At 47.3% G+C, this 19,684-nt stretch overlaps 1 protein-coding gene across 4 annotated transcripts in view; it reads right to left on the reverse strand.

Moving 5' to 3' along the window:
- The window catches only part of PIR (pirin), a 105,936-nt gene that overhangs the window by 51,095 nt on the left and 35,157 nt on the right, over positions 1-19,684 (reverse strand). For all 4 annotated transcript variants that reach the window (XM_041741711.1, XM_041741709.1, XM_041741707.1 and 1 more), the window contains exons 4-5: positions 18,522-18,605; positions 15,250-15,456 (exon numbers count right to left, since the gene is read on the reverse strand). In XM_041741711.1, the coding sequence (XP_041597645.1) occupies positions 15,250-15,456; positions 18,522-18,605 (291 nt within the window). The remainder of the gene's footprint in view (positions 1-15,249; positions 15,457-18,521; positions 18,606-19,684) is intronic.

Below are 19,684 nucleotides of genomic sequence, written 5' to 3' on the forward strand. Positions count from 1 at the left end.
GCCTTAGGCTCCGTTTTCCAGAGAACCCAAGTTAAATCGGTAGGAAGAAATTAATTAACTAATTAAAATAAAGGGACGCCTGGGTGGCTCAGCGGTTGAGCATCTGCCTTTGGCTCAGGGCATAATCCTGGTCCTGGGATCGAGTCCTGCATTGGGCTCCCTGCGAGGAGCCTGCCTCTCCCTCTGTCTATGTCTCTGCCTCTCTCTGTGTGTGCCTCATTTGAATAAATAAATAAAATCTTTTTTAAAAAAATTAATTAAAATAGGGGATCCCTGGGTGGCTCAGTGGTTTAGCACCTGCCTTCAGCCCAGGGCATGATCCTGGAGACCCGGGATTGAGTTCGACGTCGGGCTTCCTGCATGGAGCCTGCTTCTCCCTCTGCCTGTGTTTCTGCCTCTCTCTCTCTCTCTCTCTCTCTGTGTGTGTGTGTGTGTCTCATGAATACATAAATAAAATATTTTTAAAAATTAATTAAAATAAAATATTAACCCCAAAAAATCAAGAGGAAAAAACCTGATGCATGTAAAGCACTCAGAACTTCACTGTCCAATACAATTGCCACTAACCAGGAGACTATTGAGCACATAAAAAGTGCGTGGTGAGAATGAAGATGTGCTGTAAGTGTAAAATTCACACCAGATTTCAAAGAGTTCATACAGGGGTACCTGGGTGGCTCAGTGGTTGAGCCTTTGGCTCAGGTCGTGACCCCGGGGTCCTGGGATCGATCGAGTCCCGCACCGGGCCCCCCCACAGGGAGCCTCCTTCTCCCTCTGCCTGTGTCTCTGCCTCTCTCTGTGTGTTTGTCATGAATAAATAAATAAAACTTTAAAAAACAAAGGTTTTGTACAAAAATGTAAAATATCTCATTATAAACTTACATTGACTACATGTTGAAATAACAGTATTTTGGATAACTGGGTTCGAATATGCAATAAAATTAATTTCACCTATTTCTTTTTACTTTCTTTAAAATGTGCCTGATTATTTTAGATTACATGTTGCTTCCATTACATTTTTATTGGACAGCTCTGACTTAGAATTTAGTACCCTGTGAGTCCACGAAAGATGTTAGTCATTTTTATTCCCTTCCCAAGAAGTTCTAGAGATTTGCTGTCAATAGAGCCTAATGATAAAAGAGTGTGGGAACAGAAAGGTAGACAGGGAAAAGGGAGAGAACAAATACTTATTAAGTACCCATAATGTCATTAGGCACATTATCTATCATACAAATAACTTGAGGCCTATTCATTACTATCCCCATTTGGCAGATAAGGAAGGGCTCAAAAGAAGTTTCCCAGGGTCACAGAGACATTAAACAAGAGAGCTGAAAATTGGACCCAGCTCTGCTTGACTCCACAGTCCATTCTCTTTTCAATCTATCATCATACTGTCAAAGGATTGGCTCTAATGGCATGGTATGGTTTCAATAATTAAGGTTTTTTGACATATGTTAGGGCTTCCTAGAATTCCCTTAATCACCTAGGAGGTCAACTACACTAACCAAGTTAAAAGCTGCTGAACACAAATCAATCAATCAATATCTCCCCCACCCCTTCCCTCTTGCTTTGAATGCAAGAAATGGAATTCAATTGGCCCATGGGACATGGTCATCATACATCCATGACAGCCCCCTTTGTTTTTTATTTTTCCTCGTTCAATCCTATTCTCCCACTGGCTGTTAGTTGAGCATACATAATGAACATCCTTTCAATAATACGCTTCATATGTTTAATTAGATATACAGGCAGCCTTGAAAAGTGTTATTGTGTGCAAAACTGCTTTCTTGTTCTGATTTATGCCACATTATTTCCTGAAACCTAATAATGTAGATATAAGTAAATATCTATTGTTTCTGGCAGCTACACCATGTTCCATCATATATAACCATCACATCCTATTCATGAGTGGGGACACGGATATCGCCTGAGTCCTTCTCGCCACCCACGATGCTGAGATGATCAATGTCATAGGTCTACTTGTTGAAGTTCTGCTGGAGTAAATATCCAGGAGTGGAATTGCTAGGATACTCTATAGTCACCGTTAGCTTCACTAAGTAACCAAGAAACGCCAGCTCATTCTCCACGATGAATACAGTTAGTCACCTGCCATGCACGAAGCTATTTCTTCTCATCCTTGCCACACTTGACAATACTCAATTTTCTAATTTTGACCAATCTGAAGGGTGTCAAGTGGTAGCATATTATTTGAATTTACACTCCTCTGCATATTGGTTCAAAGGACATCTCTTCATATTCTTATCAGCCTTCAATAGTCGGGTGGAAGATTTTCTTTTTTAAAAAAAATATTTTATTTATTTATTCGAGAAACAGAGAGAGAGAGAGGCAGAGACACAGGCAGAGGGAGAAGCAGGCTCCATGCAGGGAGCCTGACATGGGACTCGATCCCGGGTCTCCAGGATCACACCCTGGGCTGAAGGCGGCGCTAAGCCGCTGAGCCCTCCGGGCTGCCCAGATTTTCTTAAGACCCAGTACCTGGAGTTGCCACCGACACAAGCATCTGACTTTTCAAGAAGGCAAGAATGTCTCAGCTCAGAGGGCAGAGGCAGTATGGACACATGGCTTTGTTCTCCCAGCCTTATTAATGCTCTGGACTGACCACATCCATCAACTTTCTGCAGATATAACCACTCTAGCACTTAGAGATTTGGTTGTACAATGAAACCTCATGGAACTAGGGCTGGTATTGCAATAAACGGGTCTCTTACTACCTTCTGGGACTACCTCTAAAGTGAGACAAAGGAGAACTGGTGTAGAAAGAATTCAAGTTTGGCAGTCCTGATGGAGCCACATCCAGTCCAGGTGACAAGCCAGGCTGCGGTGCTTATAAAGGACAAGAAAATCTGTACTCCACCCCACCCGCCCCAGCCAAGCAAAGCAGAATTAAAGTTGGGTAAGGATGCTTTGGAATTTTATTTAGCATGTAATTAGATATTATAATTTCTTTTGACTTGGTTTATAAAGGCAAGAGGTTTTAGATCAAGTGTTTAGATTTATTAGAAATTTGATGAGGTGAGAGATAGGTGTTCAAGATTGGAACATTTTAATATTTAGGTAATTTTTATGCTACCCCTTGGGTTTCTCACACACCTGTCAACATGGTTGGGAATAATTCCACAGGGAACTAGGATAGGGAGCCTATCATGTGTAGCCTAGAATACAGTGTGCTTTGGTATTAATTTAATGAAAATACTTGCTATACTCATTTCAGACCCTTCTGGGGGTAAAATTTATCCCAGAGAGCTGAAGTTAGTTAGGCAGGCGGGGCAGGGTGGGGGGGGGCAGTCACTGCTAAATATCAAATCCAGTAAGTTAACAAAACAACATGCTGAGGAATACTGAGGGGAGCCTCCAGACCCCTTACTTACCCCTGGGGGTGGAGGAGAGAGGGAAGGGTTGGGATCCAGTTGGTAGGGCAATTCAAGGATCTGAGAATGCTCAGCTAGGCTGTATTTGTTTTCTTTCTTCTCTCTCTCTCTCTCTCTCTCTCTCTCTCGTAATTTTTTTATTGGAGTTCGATTTGCCAATATGTAGTAGAACACCCAGTGCTCATCCCATTCAGCGGCCCCCTCAGTGCCCGTCACCCAGTCACCGCATCCCCCCACCCACCTCCCTTTCCACTACCCCTTGTTTGTTTCCCAAAGTTTCCCTCTCTCCTTCTGCCATGAGGTAAGAGGTCAGCCTCTGAAAAGGATGCCTGTGACTGTAAGCTCCACCTGGACATGTTTAATGAAATGCAGGAAGTATTAAAAGCTCAACAGATGTCAAGAGACAAGTCATGTGCCCCCATGATTGAGTATCATCTTGATTACCATTTACTGGTAATCAAGACGATACTTGGGTCCCCAACTGGCTAACTCCGCAGGGTCTAAGTTCAACTCACCCTGAGTTTGGGAGGGGAAGAGGTGATAATGACCTCTTGGTCCTCTCCTCTACCTCAGCACCCTACATCTGACTTCCACCCGATTCAGTCCTCTTCTGCTTTGGTCTGGCTGACAGACCCTGGCAGTTAAAACCTATGAAAGCATGTGATCACAGCCACCAGAAACCCTTGCTCAAAACGTCGTTGGCGCTGATCAGTTACAGATGGCCTTGAATCAGCATCTGATGCTGAGAGGGCCAAGCCTCAGCAGGGCCTCGGAGACACTCAAAATCCCCAAGGCCCACAAAGATAGACGTGATCTGGACTCCTGACAAGCCGAGCTGCTGCAGCCAGGCATGGGTGCTGGGGGAGTGGGGGGGACCTGGCCAGGAAGACTCAACCCACAGAACCTCTTGGTGGTGGTGACGGGGTGGTGCGAGGACAGTGGGGTCATGAGAAAACACTGGGGAAGAGAGAAGATGGAGAAAGGCACAAAAATCAATGCTGGAGCAACCAGGATGGAGTAGAAAAGGTGGCAGGTTCTTTATCTTCCTCCTTTTTCCAACCCAGCTCTCTCTCTCTCTCTCTCTCTCTCTCGCTCTCGCTCTCGCTCTCTCTCTAGTAGATCCCTCCTTGTCATCGAGGAGCAGTGGGGGAGAGGGAGCCAGCATTTGTTCTCAGAGCCTAGGGATGAGAGGAAAACTGGCCACCAGCAGTTGTTTGAAGGTGGTGGGAAAGAAGAGCCTTGTGTTCCAGACTTCAAAATGATTTCCTGTAAAAGGACGCATCTAACCTCCTCCAGTTTCTATGTATAATTGGACCAAGAAAGAAAAATTTGGGCCACTGTGATTACCTTCCATGATATCAAAAATGACCATCTATACAGAAGCAAAGAGAACAAGGGGGCTTTAAGATTTCACAAAACAGAGGCAAATTATCATTATTTTATTCTTCGATGAACCTGGACAAACTGGATCTTCACGAATTCATGTTATATTCCAAATGTGACAGCTCTATTCTCAACACAGATGACTCCCACAGATAAGGATACGAGACACTGTATCTTTGGGATTTTGCACTGTTGTAGTTTTGATCAGAGAGAGATAAAGAGAGAGAGGGCAGAGAAGACCAAAGAGCAGTTATTCTAGGTGAAACATGATTGCTATATTCAAGATACTTCTAAAGACAAAAGAAAATGAAATTGAAAAGTTAAAAAAAAAAAGAGAGATACAGGGAAAGAAACTACCAGAAAAGTTTCACCTGGTAAAGATGATGATTTTTCCCATTTTTGTGCTTCAAACACTGAACATAATGCTTTGAAGGGCTTCCTAAGGTATTGAGGTATTCCACTGGATATTTCCACACCTTTAAGCAGAAACAGTTTATAAACGCCTCTGTGACTTCATGCTGTCTCCTCTGGACTGTCTAGACCCTTTCCATCCTTCTTTGGCAGGTCAGCTGGCTCCTTTAGACTTGGGCCTGCTTTTCCCGAACTTTCAGATTGGGCTGAGCCTCCGGTCTACGCCGCCTTCCCCTAAAGCCACCACGTTCCCCAGCCTGGTGACTCAGCACAGTATACGAGTGTTAGCAGTCGATGTGTCCGTCCCTTCAACTGTACCCTTCCAGCTCCTTGATTTATTTTTTAAAAATATTTTATTTATTTATTCATGAGACACAGAGAGAGGCAGTGACACGGGCAGAGGGAAAAGCAGGCTCTCTGTGGGGAGCCCAACGTGGGACTCGATCCCAGGACTTTGGGACCCAACGTGGGACCTGAGCTGAAGGCAGATGCTCAACCACTGAGCCACCCGGGTGCCCCAGCTCTTTGATTTCTTTTATCTTTTTCCTTCATGCCTTCACGGGGTCTTGCACACAGTTGGCCCTCAATTCATACTTGGTGAGCTCAACCAAACTATAATGGCATAGATACCTTTCTGGGAAATCCTTCCAATTCCCCACCGCCAGGAATGGGAAGATCTGACCATTTCCTAATCTCATTTTACTAAGTCAAGGGAATACTAAAGAGCCCAAGGACACGCAGTGGATGATGAGAAGGGCTCCCTATGGTTTTAAGACCACAACATACTCCTCCTTTAACAGAGTAAACCCTATCAGTGATTTAGGGCCCATATGAGTTGAAATTTAACAATCCTTGTCCATCTTGGAGCACTTATACTGACCCATAGGAGCAGAGTTCTTAAAGCTTCATGTAGGGACACCTGGGTGGCTCAGTGGTTAAGCATCTGCCTTCGGCTCAGGGCGTGATCCCGGGATCGAGTCCCACATTGGGCTCCCCGCAGGGAGCCTGCCCCTCCCTCTGCCTGTGTCTCTGCCTCTGTGTGTCTCTCACGAATAAATAATCTTTTTTTTTTTTTTAAAGAAAAAAGGTTTTGTGTAATCAGAATTATATCTGACACCAAATTTCCTCACCACCTTTCATTCTGAGTTGGGCCAAACTGTTCATAAGCTATGTGACCCTGAGCACCTGTGGTTTGGTCAAAAGAAAATACTGTGTTGGTAGCTATCAGTAGCATAGCTTTATACATGCCAATGCCAGTCTTTAAAATACTGGCATTTACCTCGTTTATATCCACAACAGCTTACCTTTCAACGCAACATGCAAGAGCCTCTGAAGCTCTCTGAAGCGATCCTGGACTTTCTGCTCTGCTAGAAAACAATACATAATGTGTCCCTGGGCAAAGACTTACTATATATCCTAGAAGTCCAGGCCTTGACAGCCATACGAATGACGATAATGATGTAAAGTGTCCATTCACCTTTCTTGAAGGTAACACCTTGGTTTTTTTTTTTTTTTATGGCTTTTGTCACACTCTAACTCTAACTGTCCTTGCTAATCTGTAATCCTGATTACCAAGGGCACAGGATGTAACCTCGGATTTAAAAGCACACCTATCCATTCTTCCCTGATGGCCGGAAAAGGGCTTGTTATCGCCACTGGAATGTGCTTCCTAGGTCAGCAGGGACATCATGGAGGAATGATAACATCTGGCACCCTTTGTGCACACCAAGAATGGTATTTCTGGGGTGAATGGACCGCCCCGGGCAAGGGCAACCTTTTGTACAGCTGATTTGAGCAAATCCTGACCACTGTTTATTGGAACATTCCTAACTGCAAATGAAGTGCCAACTATGGCTGCCTACCACAGGACAAGTCTTTGAAGTTGCTGGATGCATTTCTTTGGTGTCCTCCTCTTTACTAAACAAGACCAACAGACCTAATTGTGCATATTCCCAACACTGAACCAGAACCAAGTTTTGCACTTGTCTGTGGAATGATGCCGATCGTCTGCTCGGCTACATGGCCTATGTTGGGAAGTTCCTACAGGATGGGCGGCTTTATGAAATTTGAGAGAAGACTGCACGCGACACTCTACCCTACTTTATCCTCAAATAGTGCTGTTGCCAACCGTGGGAGGGGGGATACAGGGATACGTACATACAGACAAGGTCAACTGCAGGCAAAATCCAGGAGTAGACAGACGTGGTCTTGACTTTCCCTCTGACCCAGTATTTTGCACCATCTCCTTTTGCCCTGTCACAACCCCACGAGGGTCTGGTTGTCCATGCAGCCTGCCATCACGATCCCCAAATTAGTTATCCCACTCCTACTACCCACACCTTCCACGCCAGCCGTTCTAAGACATGACCCCTGCCCTGTCTCTTTTGTTTCCCTCGCTTTAGGCACACAAGCAAAATCGATTGTCCCTCGTCAGGACTCCCATGGAAGTTTCTCATACCGCTGGCTTCCCCTTCCACGTATCACAGTATGCCTCCGATGCGTGCCAATTCCCCTTCCTCCACTAGCCTGTGACCTTATTTGAGGACAGTGCTGGGTTCTTATTCACATATCTCCAGGGCACTGCCCGATGTGCACACAGCTGGTGCCTAATGACTGAACAAACAGCTCACAGAGCAATGGGACACATGGATTAAATAACGGTCAGTCCCCACATCCCATGGGCTGTGATGCTAGATGGCTGTGTAGATCTAGGGCAGCTGAGAAGGCTTCACTGAGGAGAAGGCCACAGGCTGGACCTCAGTGAACAGAAGAGGTGGAGATGGTGAAATCCTCAAGTTCATGTTTCTACCGGTCTGTACTTCACTATGTCATTTCCTGGCAAATGCTGCTGCCCTCGCCCTGTGTCAAGTGGAGACCAGAGGGGCGCTCAGGGGGTGAAGCATCTGCCTTGGCTCAGGTCATGTTCCCAGCGTCCTGGGATCGAGCCCCACACCAGGCTCCCTGCTCAGCAGGGAGTCAGCTTCTCCCTCTCCCTCTGCCCCTCCACCCCTACTCGTGTTCTCATGCTCTGCTCACTCTCTCTCTGTCTCAAATAAATAAATAATCTTTTTTTTTTTAAGTCCTTAAAATAAATACTTTCTCTGTGTGGTTGTGTTGCCGCTATCTTTACACAAATTTGAAGGTGATTTGTTTCTGCTTGTTTTTGAGTTTAAGATTTGGGGTTTTTTTTCTTTTCTGGTTTAACTTGATATTGTAAATATGCAAACATTGACATCTTTGAAAACTGGAAAGAAAAAGACCTATGGAGATAAGTATTAGTTGCTCCTTACTCCCTACCCTCACCCAAAGGGAACCGGTTTTAAATATCCAGTTTTTAAGGCTATCACAGAGTGGTCTGACTTATAGATAAAATAAATGAACAGAGAAGCCTTTGGAAGGGACGATTCCTTTCGGGGCAGGTGTCATTCTCCCTCTGCTCACTCTCTGGGGCAGCTGAAGCCCGTTCTCGCAAGTCCCTTTTGTCAGGAACACACCATGCCACTGCCAACCTCTGCCCCCGGGAGAATATTCCTCATTCCTTTTTGAGCCAGACCCATGACCCTGTTGGCATACTTCAACTGCAAAAAAAAAAAAAAAAAAGAACGAAAGAAAGAAAGAGAAACTGTGCCTATGCTGTTTTCATGATTTAATAGTTTTTTAAATGCTGCTTTGAGAAGCTGTTCTGAGCTTGGGAAGGAAAGAGAGGCCTCCCGTGGAGGGGCCAGCTCTCCCCACATCACCAAGTGAATGGAAGCAAGCTCAGAAAGGCAGAGGAGCATGGGTATGCTGAGAAGTGGGGGTCAGCTGTTAAGTCTGCAAGATGCACTTAAAATATGCCAGATACAATCAAAGGGTTCAAATTATCCCAGAAATAGAGAAATAGGTACAATGCAAAAATGTTCTAAGTGTAGCGTCCAGTATTATGATTGTCAAAACCCCACTCCCGTTTGGACGTGCTATCAAAGTACTTCCCTGAAAGCCACACAAACTATATATGTACTTTTTTAATATATAAAATATGTTTTATATATTTTATCATATATTACATTATTTTATATTTTTATATTAAGTTACCTGTTTTGTATATTTAATATATAAATAACAAAATAAATAAATATACATATTTTTAATCCGATTAAGGTAGAAGGAATACTGACAAAATTGTATACAAAATTGTATACAGTGTTTGAAATGACATTCTGCCCTTAAAGTTTCCTGGATGCAAACAAGGGCTGGAAAATGTGGTGGGCAGCTCTTTCTAGCCCTGGTATGGGAAGAAGTATGTGTGCGCACCAACGGCCTGCTACAGAGCCGGAAAACTCCCATGAGCTCTCTGCCTCGGAGGTAACAATCAGACTTGGTTATAAATCATGTGCCAACCCATAATCAACACAGTCTGATTAGAAGGCAGGTTGCTTTTTGGTGGAGAGACTTGCCCAAGGGACACAGGGTGCCTGCCCTAGTGAAGCCAGAGCCAGGAAGGGGGACAGATCCAGCAGGGATGCACCGAGAGCTGGTAAATCTGCCGCCCCCCCAGAGAGATCAAGCCACACCTTGAAAACCCACAGAAAAGAAGCTAAAGCAGAGAAGACCCCCAGGCCTCCACACGTCTGCCCATCCTTGTTGTCACTGCTTGAATTTAAGAAACCTGCAGGGAACAATTTGGGTCTTGCAAAACAGCCTAGTATTCACATTTAAAGATGAAAAATCCCTGGCTATTCGGGGTCTTTTCTGATTCCACAATAATAGTGAAAGGGAATATAAAGGAAGGGAAAAGAAATGTTGGGAAATATCAGGAAGGGAGACAGAACATAAAGACTCCTAACTCGGGGAAACGAACTAGGGGTGGTGGAAGGGGAGGAGGGCGGGTGTTGGAGGGGAATGGGTGACGGGCACTGAGGTGGACACTTGACGGGATGAGCACTGGGTGTTTTTCTGTATGTTGGTAAATTGAACACCAATAAAAATTAATTTAAAAAAAGATGAAAAATCATTCTTTCTTAATTTCCATACTTCCTAATCCTTAAGTAGTTTAAAAATGCAATTTAACCAATTTTACTGTCCTCTCAACTTTTTAGTTAGCTCATATTACGCTTACTACAGTCATTCTTCTTTTTTTTTTAGGATTTTATTTATTTATTCACGAGAGACAGAGAGAGAGGAAGAGACACAGGCAGAGGGACTCAATCCCAGGACCCCGGGATCACGACCTGAGCCAAAAGCAGATGCTCAACCACTGAGCAACCAGGTGCTCCTACTGCAGTTATTCTTAACCCCTAGATTGTCTACCTTTTACTACTTCACCCATTTCTCATATTCCAGTATTCATCGACATTTTAGTGATTTCACTTATGCACCTAGAAAACATTTATTAATTGTCTTGTAGGTATCAGGCACTGTTTCAGGCATTGGGGCGCCGTGATAAGGTCTGAGTGAATTACATGAGACGCTTGGCCAATGCTTTTTGGAAAGTGAATCTTGAAAATTGTGATGATCGCCCAACACATGGATATATAATCTGTCCATCAGAAGGAAGATCCTGGGGGCCTGGGTGGCTCAGTTGGTTAAGTGTCTGCCCCTGGCTCAGGTCATGATCCCAGAGTTCTGGAATCCAGCCCCTAGGGCTCCCTGCTCAGCGAGGAACCTGCTTCTCCCTCTCTCTCTGCCCGGTGCTCCCCCTGCTTGTGCTCTGTCAAATAAATCCATAAAATCTTAAAGAAAAAGAAAAGAAGGAAGATCCTTTTTGATATGTCTATAGGCCACATGAACACTGTGCAAAGCTTCTGCAAAGTAAAAGCAGCAACCACTTAGAGCTTATTCTGCACCACATATTGTTCCCAGTTCTTTACACATCCTCTCAGTCCATTTTACAGATGGGAACACTTGGGCCCAGCAAGCTTAAGTGATCTTTCTTAAGTTACTCAGTGGTGGAGCTGGCCTTGAACCCAGGCAGCCTGGCTCCAGATTGCCTCTCTCTGACCCCCATGGGACTGAGGCCTCCTTAAGGTCTGCTTCTGACACAACGGAATTTCAGACAGCAGGAGGCCAGGAGAGGCATTCGTTGGAAAACTTATATTCCTGAGAGAACTGGCAAGAGACATCGCTGATTGGCTGCCAGATAAGGATGGAATGGGCTTTGGAGAATTTCATACTGTCATGAAATAAACATGTGATTTTGACCTTCCAGAAGTGACAGAAACTATGCAAAATATCCCATTTTTATCCTTTCCTCCTTTCAGCCTTCGCTTGAGATCGTGATGTTCTGACAGATTTTTGCTCAAAATTGGCTGTGGCTTCCCAAGGGCTGAGACGCATACAATCTGGGAATAGGGGCACATCTATCTTTCAGACCAAAAAAAAAACAAAAAAAACAAAAAACGACAGTTGTGCTGCTTGCAAAAGCTCTTAACACCTTGCACAGAACCCCCTCACCTTTTTTATGGGTGTCGAAACTAAAGTCCAGAAAGGGTAAGTAAGATCTGCCAAAAGCCACGGAGCTGAACATCTTCTCTACACACGTAATCAAGCTGTTCCTTGTGAGGGGTCAAGCTTCTGTGACTTGGATCCCACAGTCGCCACACATGTGACAAACAGTGGTCCCTGGACCATAGCATTCGCATCATCTGGGAGCTGGTTAAAAATACAGACTCGCAAGGCACCTGGGTGACTCAGTTGGTTAAGCCACCGGTTAAGCATCTACCTCTGGCTCAGGTCAAGATCTCGGGATCCTGGGATGGAGCCCTGCATCAGGCTCCTCGCTCAGCGGGGAGTCTGCTTCTCCCTCTCCCTCTGCTGCTCCCCTTGCTCTAGCTCTCAAATAAATAAATAAAATCTTTTTTTAAAAATTCCATCTTGCAGGCCACCTGGGTGGCTCAGTTAGTTAAGCATCCGACTCTTGACCTCAGCTCAGGTCTTGATCTCACGGTCATGAGTTCAAGCCCCACCCAGCATGGAGCCTACTTAAAAAAAAAAAAATTGCAGACTCAGGCCTCACCCAAGCTGCTCAATCAGTCTGCTTTTTAACAAGCCTCCTTCCTCCCCCACAGAATCCGTATGAATAAAGTTGGAGAAGTGCTAGGATGGTCACTAACTCCGTTTCCTAGATATTTTAGTCACAGGAGGGGAGCTGCGGTTGACTGCATATTGGCTAGAAGCGCATCAATCTCTTGAAAGGTATCTTCCTAGCCTCTCCTTGTACTTGAACTTAAAATTATCTTCCCGATGCAAAACAATCTTCAGTTTGATTTAAGGTAGATCTAGGCTTTGAAGTCTCAGTCATTCCTTGGTGAGCAGATATTAAGGCTTCAGATGTAAAAACCATGTTTCTTATGAGACCTAGAAAGAAATGGCCAAGAGTCCCCCATGACTCTTGGCCATTTACAGTGGCCTGCTGGGGTCTTTTCTTCAGAGCCGGTTAAATGCCTTTCCCGAATCCCAGCAAGTCCCTCTGGCACAGACAGCAAACATAAATGTCAGCCCAGCTCCTGCCCAAGTTAATGTGAAGTAATCAAAACAATAATAGGAACAGCTATGCTTATATGGTGCTTACAGTGTGGCTGGTGCTGTTTTGATAGCTTAAATGTATCAAAAACTCAGTCCTCACACAGCAACCCTACGTTATAGATGAATACAGTGAAGCACAGAGAGGTTGGTGGCTTTCCCGAGGCCACACAGCTAATTCAAGGTGGGGATTCTAATCCAGGCGGGCTGTCTCCGGAGGCCCTGCTGGTAACCATAGCATCACACTGCCTCTCAAAATTCAAAATAATGCTGCCCAGGGTTCCAAGGGCCCCTTATTAAAATGCTCTCTTACTAAAGCCTGATCATGTACCTAGGAGAATGTAGTTCACTTCAGAGATTTTACTCACCAAAAAGAAACAAAGAGGGGCCCCTCAGCCACTAAGACGTTGTTTTACAAAGTTAAAACATTAACTCTGGTCTCTCCTTCTTGGTTGTGATCGCGAGACCACACGGTCTGCTGCTTGGAAGTACTTTACAACGTCCCTTTGCCTGTAACTGGAACCGGTTCCAACATTAAAATTGCATGGTGTTTTCTATAAATGAGAAGCAGTTGTGAATTCCAAGGATTCATGACAACGCTGGCTCTGCTTATCTATTAAATCTGCGGTCTAATTTCTCTTTTTAGCTGCAGACAGCTCTTTTTCTAAGTGAAATCGTAAGGACCCTTCCAATATACATGACTGGGCAAAGCCCCGTGCTCTGGAGTGAAGAGGGGAAAATCTCCTGACCTCCACCACCCACCCCAGGAGCCCCTGAAGGCCCAGCCCTAGAGTTCTGGAAACACAGGATGAAAAACCCCAGGAGCGGAAGGGAACTCTTGACATATGTTTGTAAAGGGCACTGCCCGACATTCAGCCAAACAGAGATGGGCTCCAGAAGTACAGCGAAGGGCCACGTTTCCAACTGCGAAGTAAGCCGCAGGCCTGCGCGGGGTAGCGACCAAAGTCACTTACCCATGCTTAAAGGAGAGCACACTCTGATCTTTATTCTTCAGTGACTTCTGTGTGCTCTGGAGACACAAAGCAAAGGGGACGCATACGTCTAGGCCTGGCACAGGTAAAGAACTGCGGGTAGAGGGCCGGGGATGAAAACGCTGGGAAGTCCCAGCCAATAATCCTGCCCAACCTGTTAACGGCGACGTGCATCCCACTGAGTGGCTGAGTGACGTGCAGCCACTGCCAAGCCATTATCGCCCTGGGTGAGAGAAACGGCGTTCAAATGTACAGAAATTAGTACTTAATACAGTCTCAGGTGCTGGCCGCCCACAGGGAGAATGGCAGAGTGGGTCCCACTATGCCCATGCTCTCCACTCCAGGTGGCATTGGTGCAACTGGATGCCAGGGCCCCTCCAGATCCCCTAGGAACCCTTTTAACCATTTCTGCACCCCCAGCCCAAACTCAATGGCCATTAGGTAATGACTTCGAATAAGAGAACAGGCCAGCTCCCCCGCCCGGGGTGGGTCTGGATGACCGGAAGGCACACTGAACCTTTCAGAGTCCCTGTCCTCTTTGGGACTTCGCCTGACACCACACCCTCACTGGACTCCCTTCCCTTCCCCACCCCAGTTCCCCTAGAAGTTCTCTAGGGGCACTTCCTTGACAATCATTTGCACATGAACTCCCAGCTCAGGGTCTGCCTCTGGGAGACGCCACCAAAGAGACCCCATGACCCGGCTCACTACCCACTAGCACAAATCACGTGGCGTCCCCAGTGGCAGTTCTGTGTGCAGTTAATTAGCACAGTACTCGCCACACCCTTTTCCTGCCACAAATGTGTCCATGATCTTTAAGCCTAAACTGGTCTTCTTTGATTAAAAAGGATGGACCCTAATCCTAAATATTATAAAGTCTCTGTTGAGAAGAATGTTCAGGGCATGGCACGTGTGGATTAAAGAAGTGTTCAAGTTAAAAAAAAAACTTTCTATGACGTAGCAGTGTACTTTCCTTACTAAGCTGGGCATAAATGAGTTAAATAAATCTTCAGGCGGTAGAGTTGGTTTCGGTGTCTGTCTCTCAAAGGTCGCAAACTTGCACAACCAAGGAACTACAGAACTATATGATAAGTGAAAGGCTCACAAGCCTGCCAAGATAGACCTTGAAAATTGCTTTCTGGGGCACCTGGGTGGCTCAGTGGTTGAGCATCTGTCTGCCTTTGGCTCTGGTCGTGACCCCCGGGGTCTTGGGATGAGGTCCCACGTCAGGCTCCCTGTGTGGAGCCTGCTTCTCCCTCTGCCTGTGTCTCTGCCTCTCCCTCTGTGTGTCTTTCGTGAAAAAATAAATAAAACCTTTTTTTTTAAAAAAGGAAAGACAGAAAACTGCTTTCTGACATTTTTTATATGAGCTTGCTTACGTGTAGTTCCCTAACTCTATGGATTTGCATGTGGCAAAAAAAAATGTTCCCTTGGATTCCACTTCTGACAACTTTGAAGCATGTCCATCCCGTGGGATGGGAACTATGATCAACCCAGTGAGACCTGGTGACCCCCATGGGGCCAGCCTCACTGACCGCACACGCGGACTTTCACAAACACGTAATGACACGGCTTACCTTTATTCCCAGGGCTTCTCCAGAAATGACGGCAACTGTCACACCATCCTTACTGGGTTTGGGGATTTCTTTACTTTTCAGTTCCTGGTACTGAGGCTCCACCATCTTCTCTGAGCTGCGCAAATTAACCCACAGCTGTAGGCCATGGGCTGGCTCCTCTGAGCAAGGCATCTCGGCGTGCAGAATGCCCCGGCCCGCAGTCATCCACTGCAAACAGCAGACCAACAAGAAGGGAATATGTAACCCAGGCTCTGCCAAGTCTGCAGGTGGGGCAGGTATGTCACGAGGGCTAAGCCGGGCACCTTACAGGTGCTGCTTTCAGGGTCCCAGGGCATCGGGGGGAACGACAGGGCCGCAATGACAACCGCTGAAGCCATTTCCAGGATTCCAAATGCCTCGCAAGCTTCCTCATTTGAACTCCAAGCATCGGACTGGAACTCAACCCTGAGTGTCGGACTGAGCCCCGAGGTGGGGAGCTGCGGGCGGCCAGCGTCCCGGGCACCTCTCTCGGGAGATGCGCCCCGCGGGTAAGGAACACGACTGGGCTGGGGGGAGAAGCCAACCAGCAATGCGGTGACAAAGGAGACCTCGGCCGGTCCAACGCGGACCTCTGGCCTCACATGAACCTTAGGATTGCCCCAAACTCGGATGAGGTGGCCAAGCTTCTCTGTCCCCACCCCGGCAAACCATGAACTGTGCCCACCCCCATGGGGAGCGGCCCCGGGAGAGGCCGTCGGTGCTGCGGAGGGCGGTGCCTGGACAGCCGCCCGTGCTGGGGGCACCTGGAGGACACCTGCGCGGACCTGCAGGTGCCGCCGCTCCAGGCCTGGGCACGGAGCCCTCACCACCCGGTGGGGCAGTAATCGCCTCGGCGCCGTGTCCTGGTTTAGGGACGCGAGCCTCAAGCCTGGGGGCGAAGGGATGGACCGTGTCCTGGTTTAGGGACACGAGCCTCAGGCCTGGGGGCGAAGGGATGGACTGCGGCAGCCAGGCCGTGAGCCGGGGCGGCCCCAGAGACCCTGCGACGAGGGACTGAAGCGCAAGTGTTCGCTTGGGAGGTGCTGCAGGAAGCCCCCGCGAAGGAGGAGAGAGCGAGCTCGGCAGGGGAGGGAGCCCAAAAGGGGCACGACGAGAAAGTGACACCTGCGGGCGCCTGGGGCTCGGTCCCCCAGGGGCGCAGAGGGGGGCTTGGCGCTCTCCCCGCCACCAGCAGCCCTCCCGGACAGGTGCCCCTCGGGTGTCCCTTCCCCAGCACAGCCGGCGGCCGAGCGCCTGGGACGGACAGCCACGGGGACTGCTGCCACCGGGACGCGGAAGGGGGCAGAGGGCGAAGACGCAGGCCACCAACCGCATCTTCCGGGCGGCCCTCGTAGGGACAGAAACCCCTCCCCAGTCAAAGCGCCCTTGGCACACGCCCGTAGCCGGCACCGCGGCGGGGTGGGGGCACCACAGGCTTCCGTGAGGCCGCACCAAACGGCCTGCCTCCTCCAGGCAGCTCTCCTGAGGCTGCACCCTTCGGGCAGAGACCCAGGCAAGGAGTCAGAAGCGAGCAAGGGTAAGAGGAAGGGAGTCCACGGACAGGGAACCGCAGGGGAAAAGCCTCTGAGCATATCAGCTCCCAGATGGGAAAGAAGGCCAGCACGTATTTCCGAGTTTTCTTTCTGTCACTAAATCTAAATAGATTTCCGTCTTCCATTTGCTCAGACTGATTAAACCTTCCAATTAGAGGGGTCCGCGAACGACAGCCCAGGGGCCTAGACCCAGCCTGCCACCTGATCCGGTACGTGAAGCTTCGCTGGCACACACACGTGCCCGTTCAGTGCCATCCTGTCCGCCTGCTTGCATGCTGTGGAGGCAGGGTGGATGGTTGCCACGTCGGGGACCACCTGCCCCACAAAGCCTCAAATATGTGCTCTCTGCTTACTACCGAAAACATGCGCTGAGGCCTGCTCTCTCACAACGTGAAGATCTCAGCGCCCCTCCACGCTGCGCTTCCTCCAACTGACAGCAGCTACTGGTGCATCTCAATGACTTGGCCTCCTGTTCCTTTCCGTGTTTCATTCACAGTTCGTCTCTCCATATTTTCAACCTACTTTTCATACCTTGTTTATCCTTTTTTAGATATGACCAAGTTTGGCAGGAACTTTTTCTTAATATGTACAGCCCATCCATTGGATTTGGAGGGGGAGAACAGATTTCTTATTTCAACCCCACCATTTGCTAGCTCTGAGGCTATGGATATCTTTTTTTTTTTTTTTTTGGCATCTTTAAATCCCCATTCTCTCATTTTAAAAATGAGGTAGAAAGAATACTTACCTTACGGAGATTATGCACATGAAAATGCTTTCAATTTCATGTTCATTGAAACACCACAATTCAAATCTGTGCAGTTAAAACTCCACACAATATGTAAATAACCCCAGAAAATTCTTGACATAGGGTTCGGACTCACAAACCCAGCAAAGAATACCGAAGAGTTTCCTAGGGATTCTAATATGTTTCAAACAAGCCTAGGATGAACTAGGCTTGCCTAGGATCTTGCCTAGGATGCAAGATTTGCATCATGATCTTAAGTGGCAACATCTACCCCTGCAAACAAGTTGGAAGACAGAGAGTAAATTGTCACAGGGCACCGGGGTGGCTCAGTCGGTTAAGTGTCTGACTCTCAGTTTCAGCTCAAGTCATGATCTCAGGGTTGTGGGACTGAGCCCTGCAGCAGGCTCCTCCCTCAGCTCAGAGTCTACTTGAGATTCTCTCTCTGCCCTCCCCCTGCTCTCTCTCTCTCTCTCTCTCTCTCTCTCTCATAAATAAATAAATATATAAAATCTTAAAAAAAAAAAGTAAATTGCCACAAATGTAGCAGAAAGGTCTAGAAAGATGAAGACTGGTACATGGATTTGGCAATGGGGACATCTGACTGACCACTGCCTATACAGGTTCAGTAGAGGTTTGCGTGGATGTTGAGAGGCCAACCCTGATTTCTGAGAGTGAAGGATGAAATGGGCGATGAGGAAGTTACGACAATCATCCTTGATTGTGCTTTTGAGAAACCGAAGAGAAAGACTAGTTGGGAACCTAAAAGTGACTTGAGGGGGTCAAGGAAAGCTTGAGAGGTGAATACCAAAAACCTATGCAGGCTTGTATGCTGAGTGGAAGGAGCCACAGAAAAGAAGAGGTCAAAAATTTAAGAGAGAGAAAGTGGGAATGTACTGGAATTGGGCGCACCCCCAGACACTATTACACCGTCAGCAATTCCTTGTCATTGGCCATACCTGCAGGTCTCCTGGGTTCATCTGACCAACATGTCCACAGAAGTCTTCATGGGCCATGCTGCCGCCTTCCAGGAGGTAAGATACCTTTGACAAAACAAGCAGAAGAAAAAGTAGGTGTTCGGCAGCTGTGAGGAATGGTTGACTTGAAACTGTGTTGAGGCCAGTGTCGGGAGCGGCCGAGACAGGAGCGTGGGCGGAGGGAATGAATCTGAGGGCAAGGGCCATGCTAGCCCATGCAAGGTCTCAGAGAATTTCAAATAGGACCCCCTTCCTCCGCGTAGATGTGGCCCTGAGCGTGCCAGAGCTCACAGCCAGGTGACAGAAGCCCCCACTTGTCCCCTCGGCCTGCAGATGGGTCCCAGAGCTCAGGGTGCAATAGAGGCAGCTCCCGTTGAAACAGCAGGGCCGTGTGACCAAGGCCATGTTCACCGGGTGTGTGGGACGACAGATCCCAGGTCTCCACACCTTTCCCTAAAAGCTGATTTGAGAAATCCAAAGGCAGTGTATTCCCAACACCAGGCATACAAACTCACTTAGGTGCTCAATAGACACACGTAAAATGTCAAACGGATTCATATAAATTAAAGTCAACTTTTCCGGGGGCATGTTCATACTAAATCTAAGAATGGCAAGAAATTGTGTTGTCAGGCAGAGTAGCTCCTAGCCACGTGTAGCTATTTAAGTTTAAACTAATTTTTTTTTGTATATTTTTTATTGGAGTTCTATTTGCCAACATAGAGCATAACACCCAGTGCTCATCCCGTCCAGTGTCTCCCTCAGTGCCCGTCACCCAGTCACCCCAACCCCCCGCCCACCTCCCCTTCCACCACCCCTTGTTCGTTTCCCAGAGTTAGGTGTCTCTCCTGTTCTGTCTCCCTCTCCAATATTTCCCACTCATTTTCTCTCCTTTCCCCTTTATTCCCTTTCACTATTTTTGACAGTCCCCAAATGAATGAGACCATATAATGATTGTCCTTCTCCGATTGACTTACTTCACTCAGCATAATACCCTCTAGTTCCATCCACATTAAAGCAAATAAAGTGAAACAAAACTAAAAATCCAGCTCCTCAGTTGCACTGGCCACATTTCAAATGTCGAACTCCTGGCTCTCCCCTTCCTCGTCTGCAATCAGCCTGCCCAGAGAAAGCGAGTGCCTCTGGGA

This window comes from Vulpes lagopus, chromosome X (assembly GCF_018345385.1).
Source record: "Vulpes lagopus strain Blue_001 chromosome X, ASM1834538v1, whole genome shotgun sequence".
NCBI lineage: Eukaryota > Metazoa > Chordata > Mammalia > Carnivora > Canidae > Vulpes > Vulpes lagopus.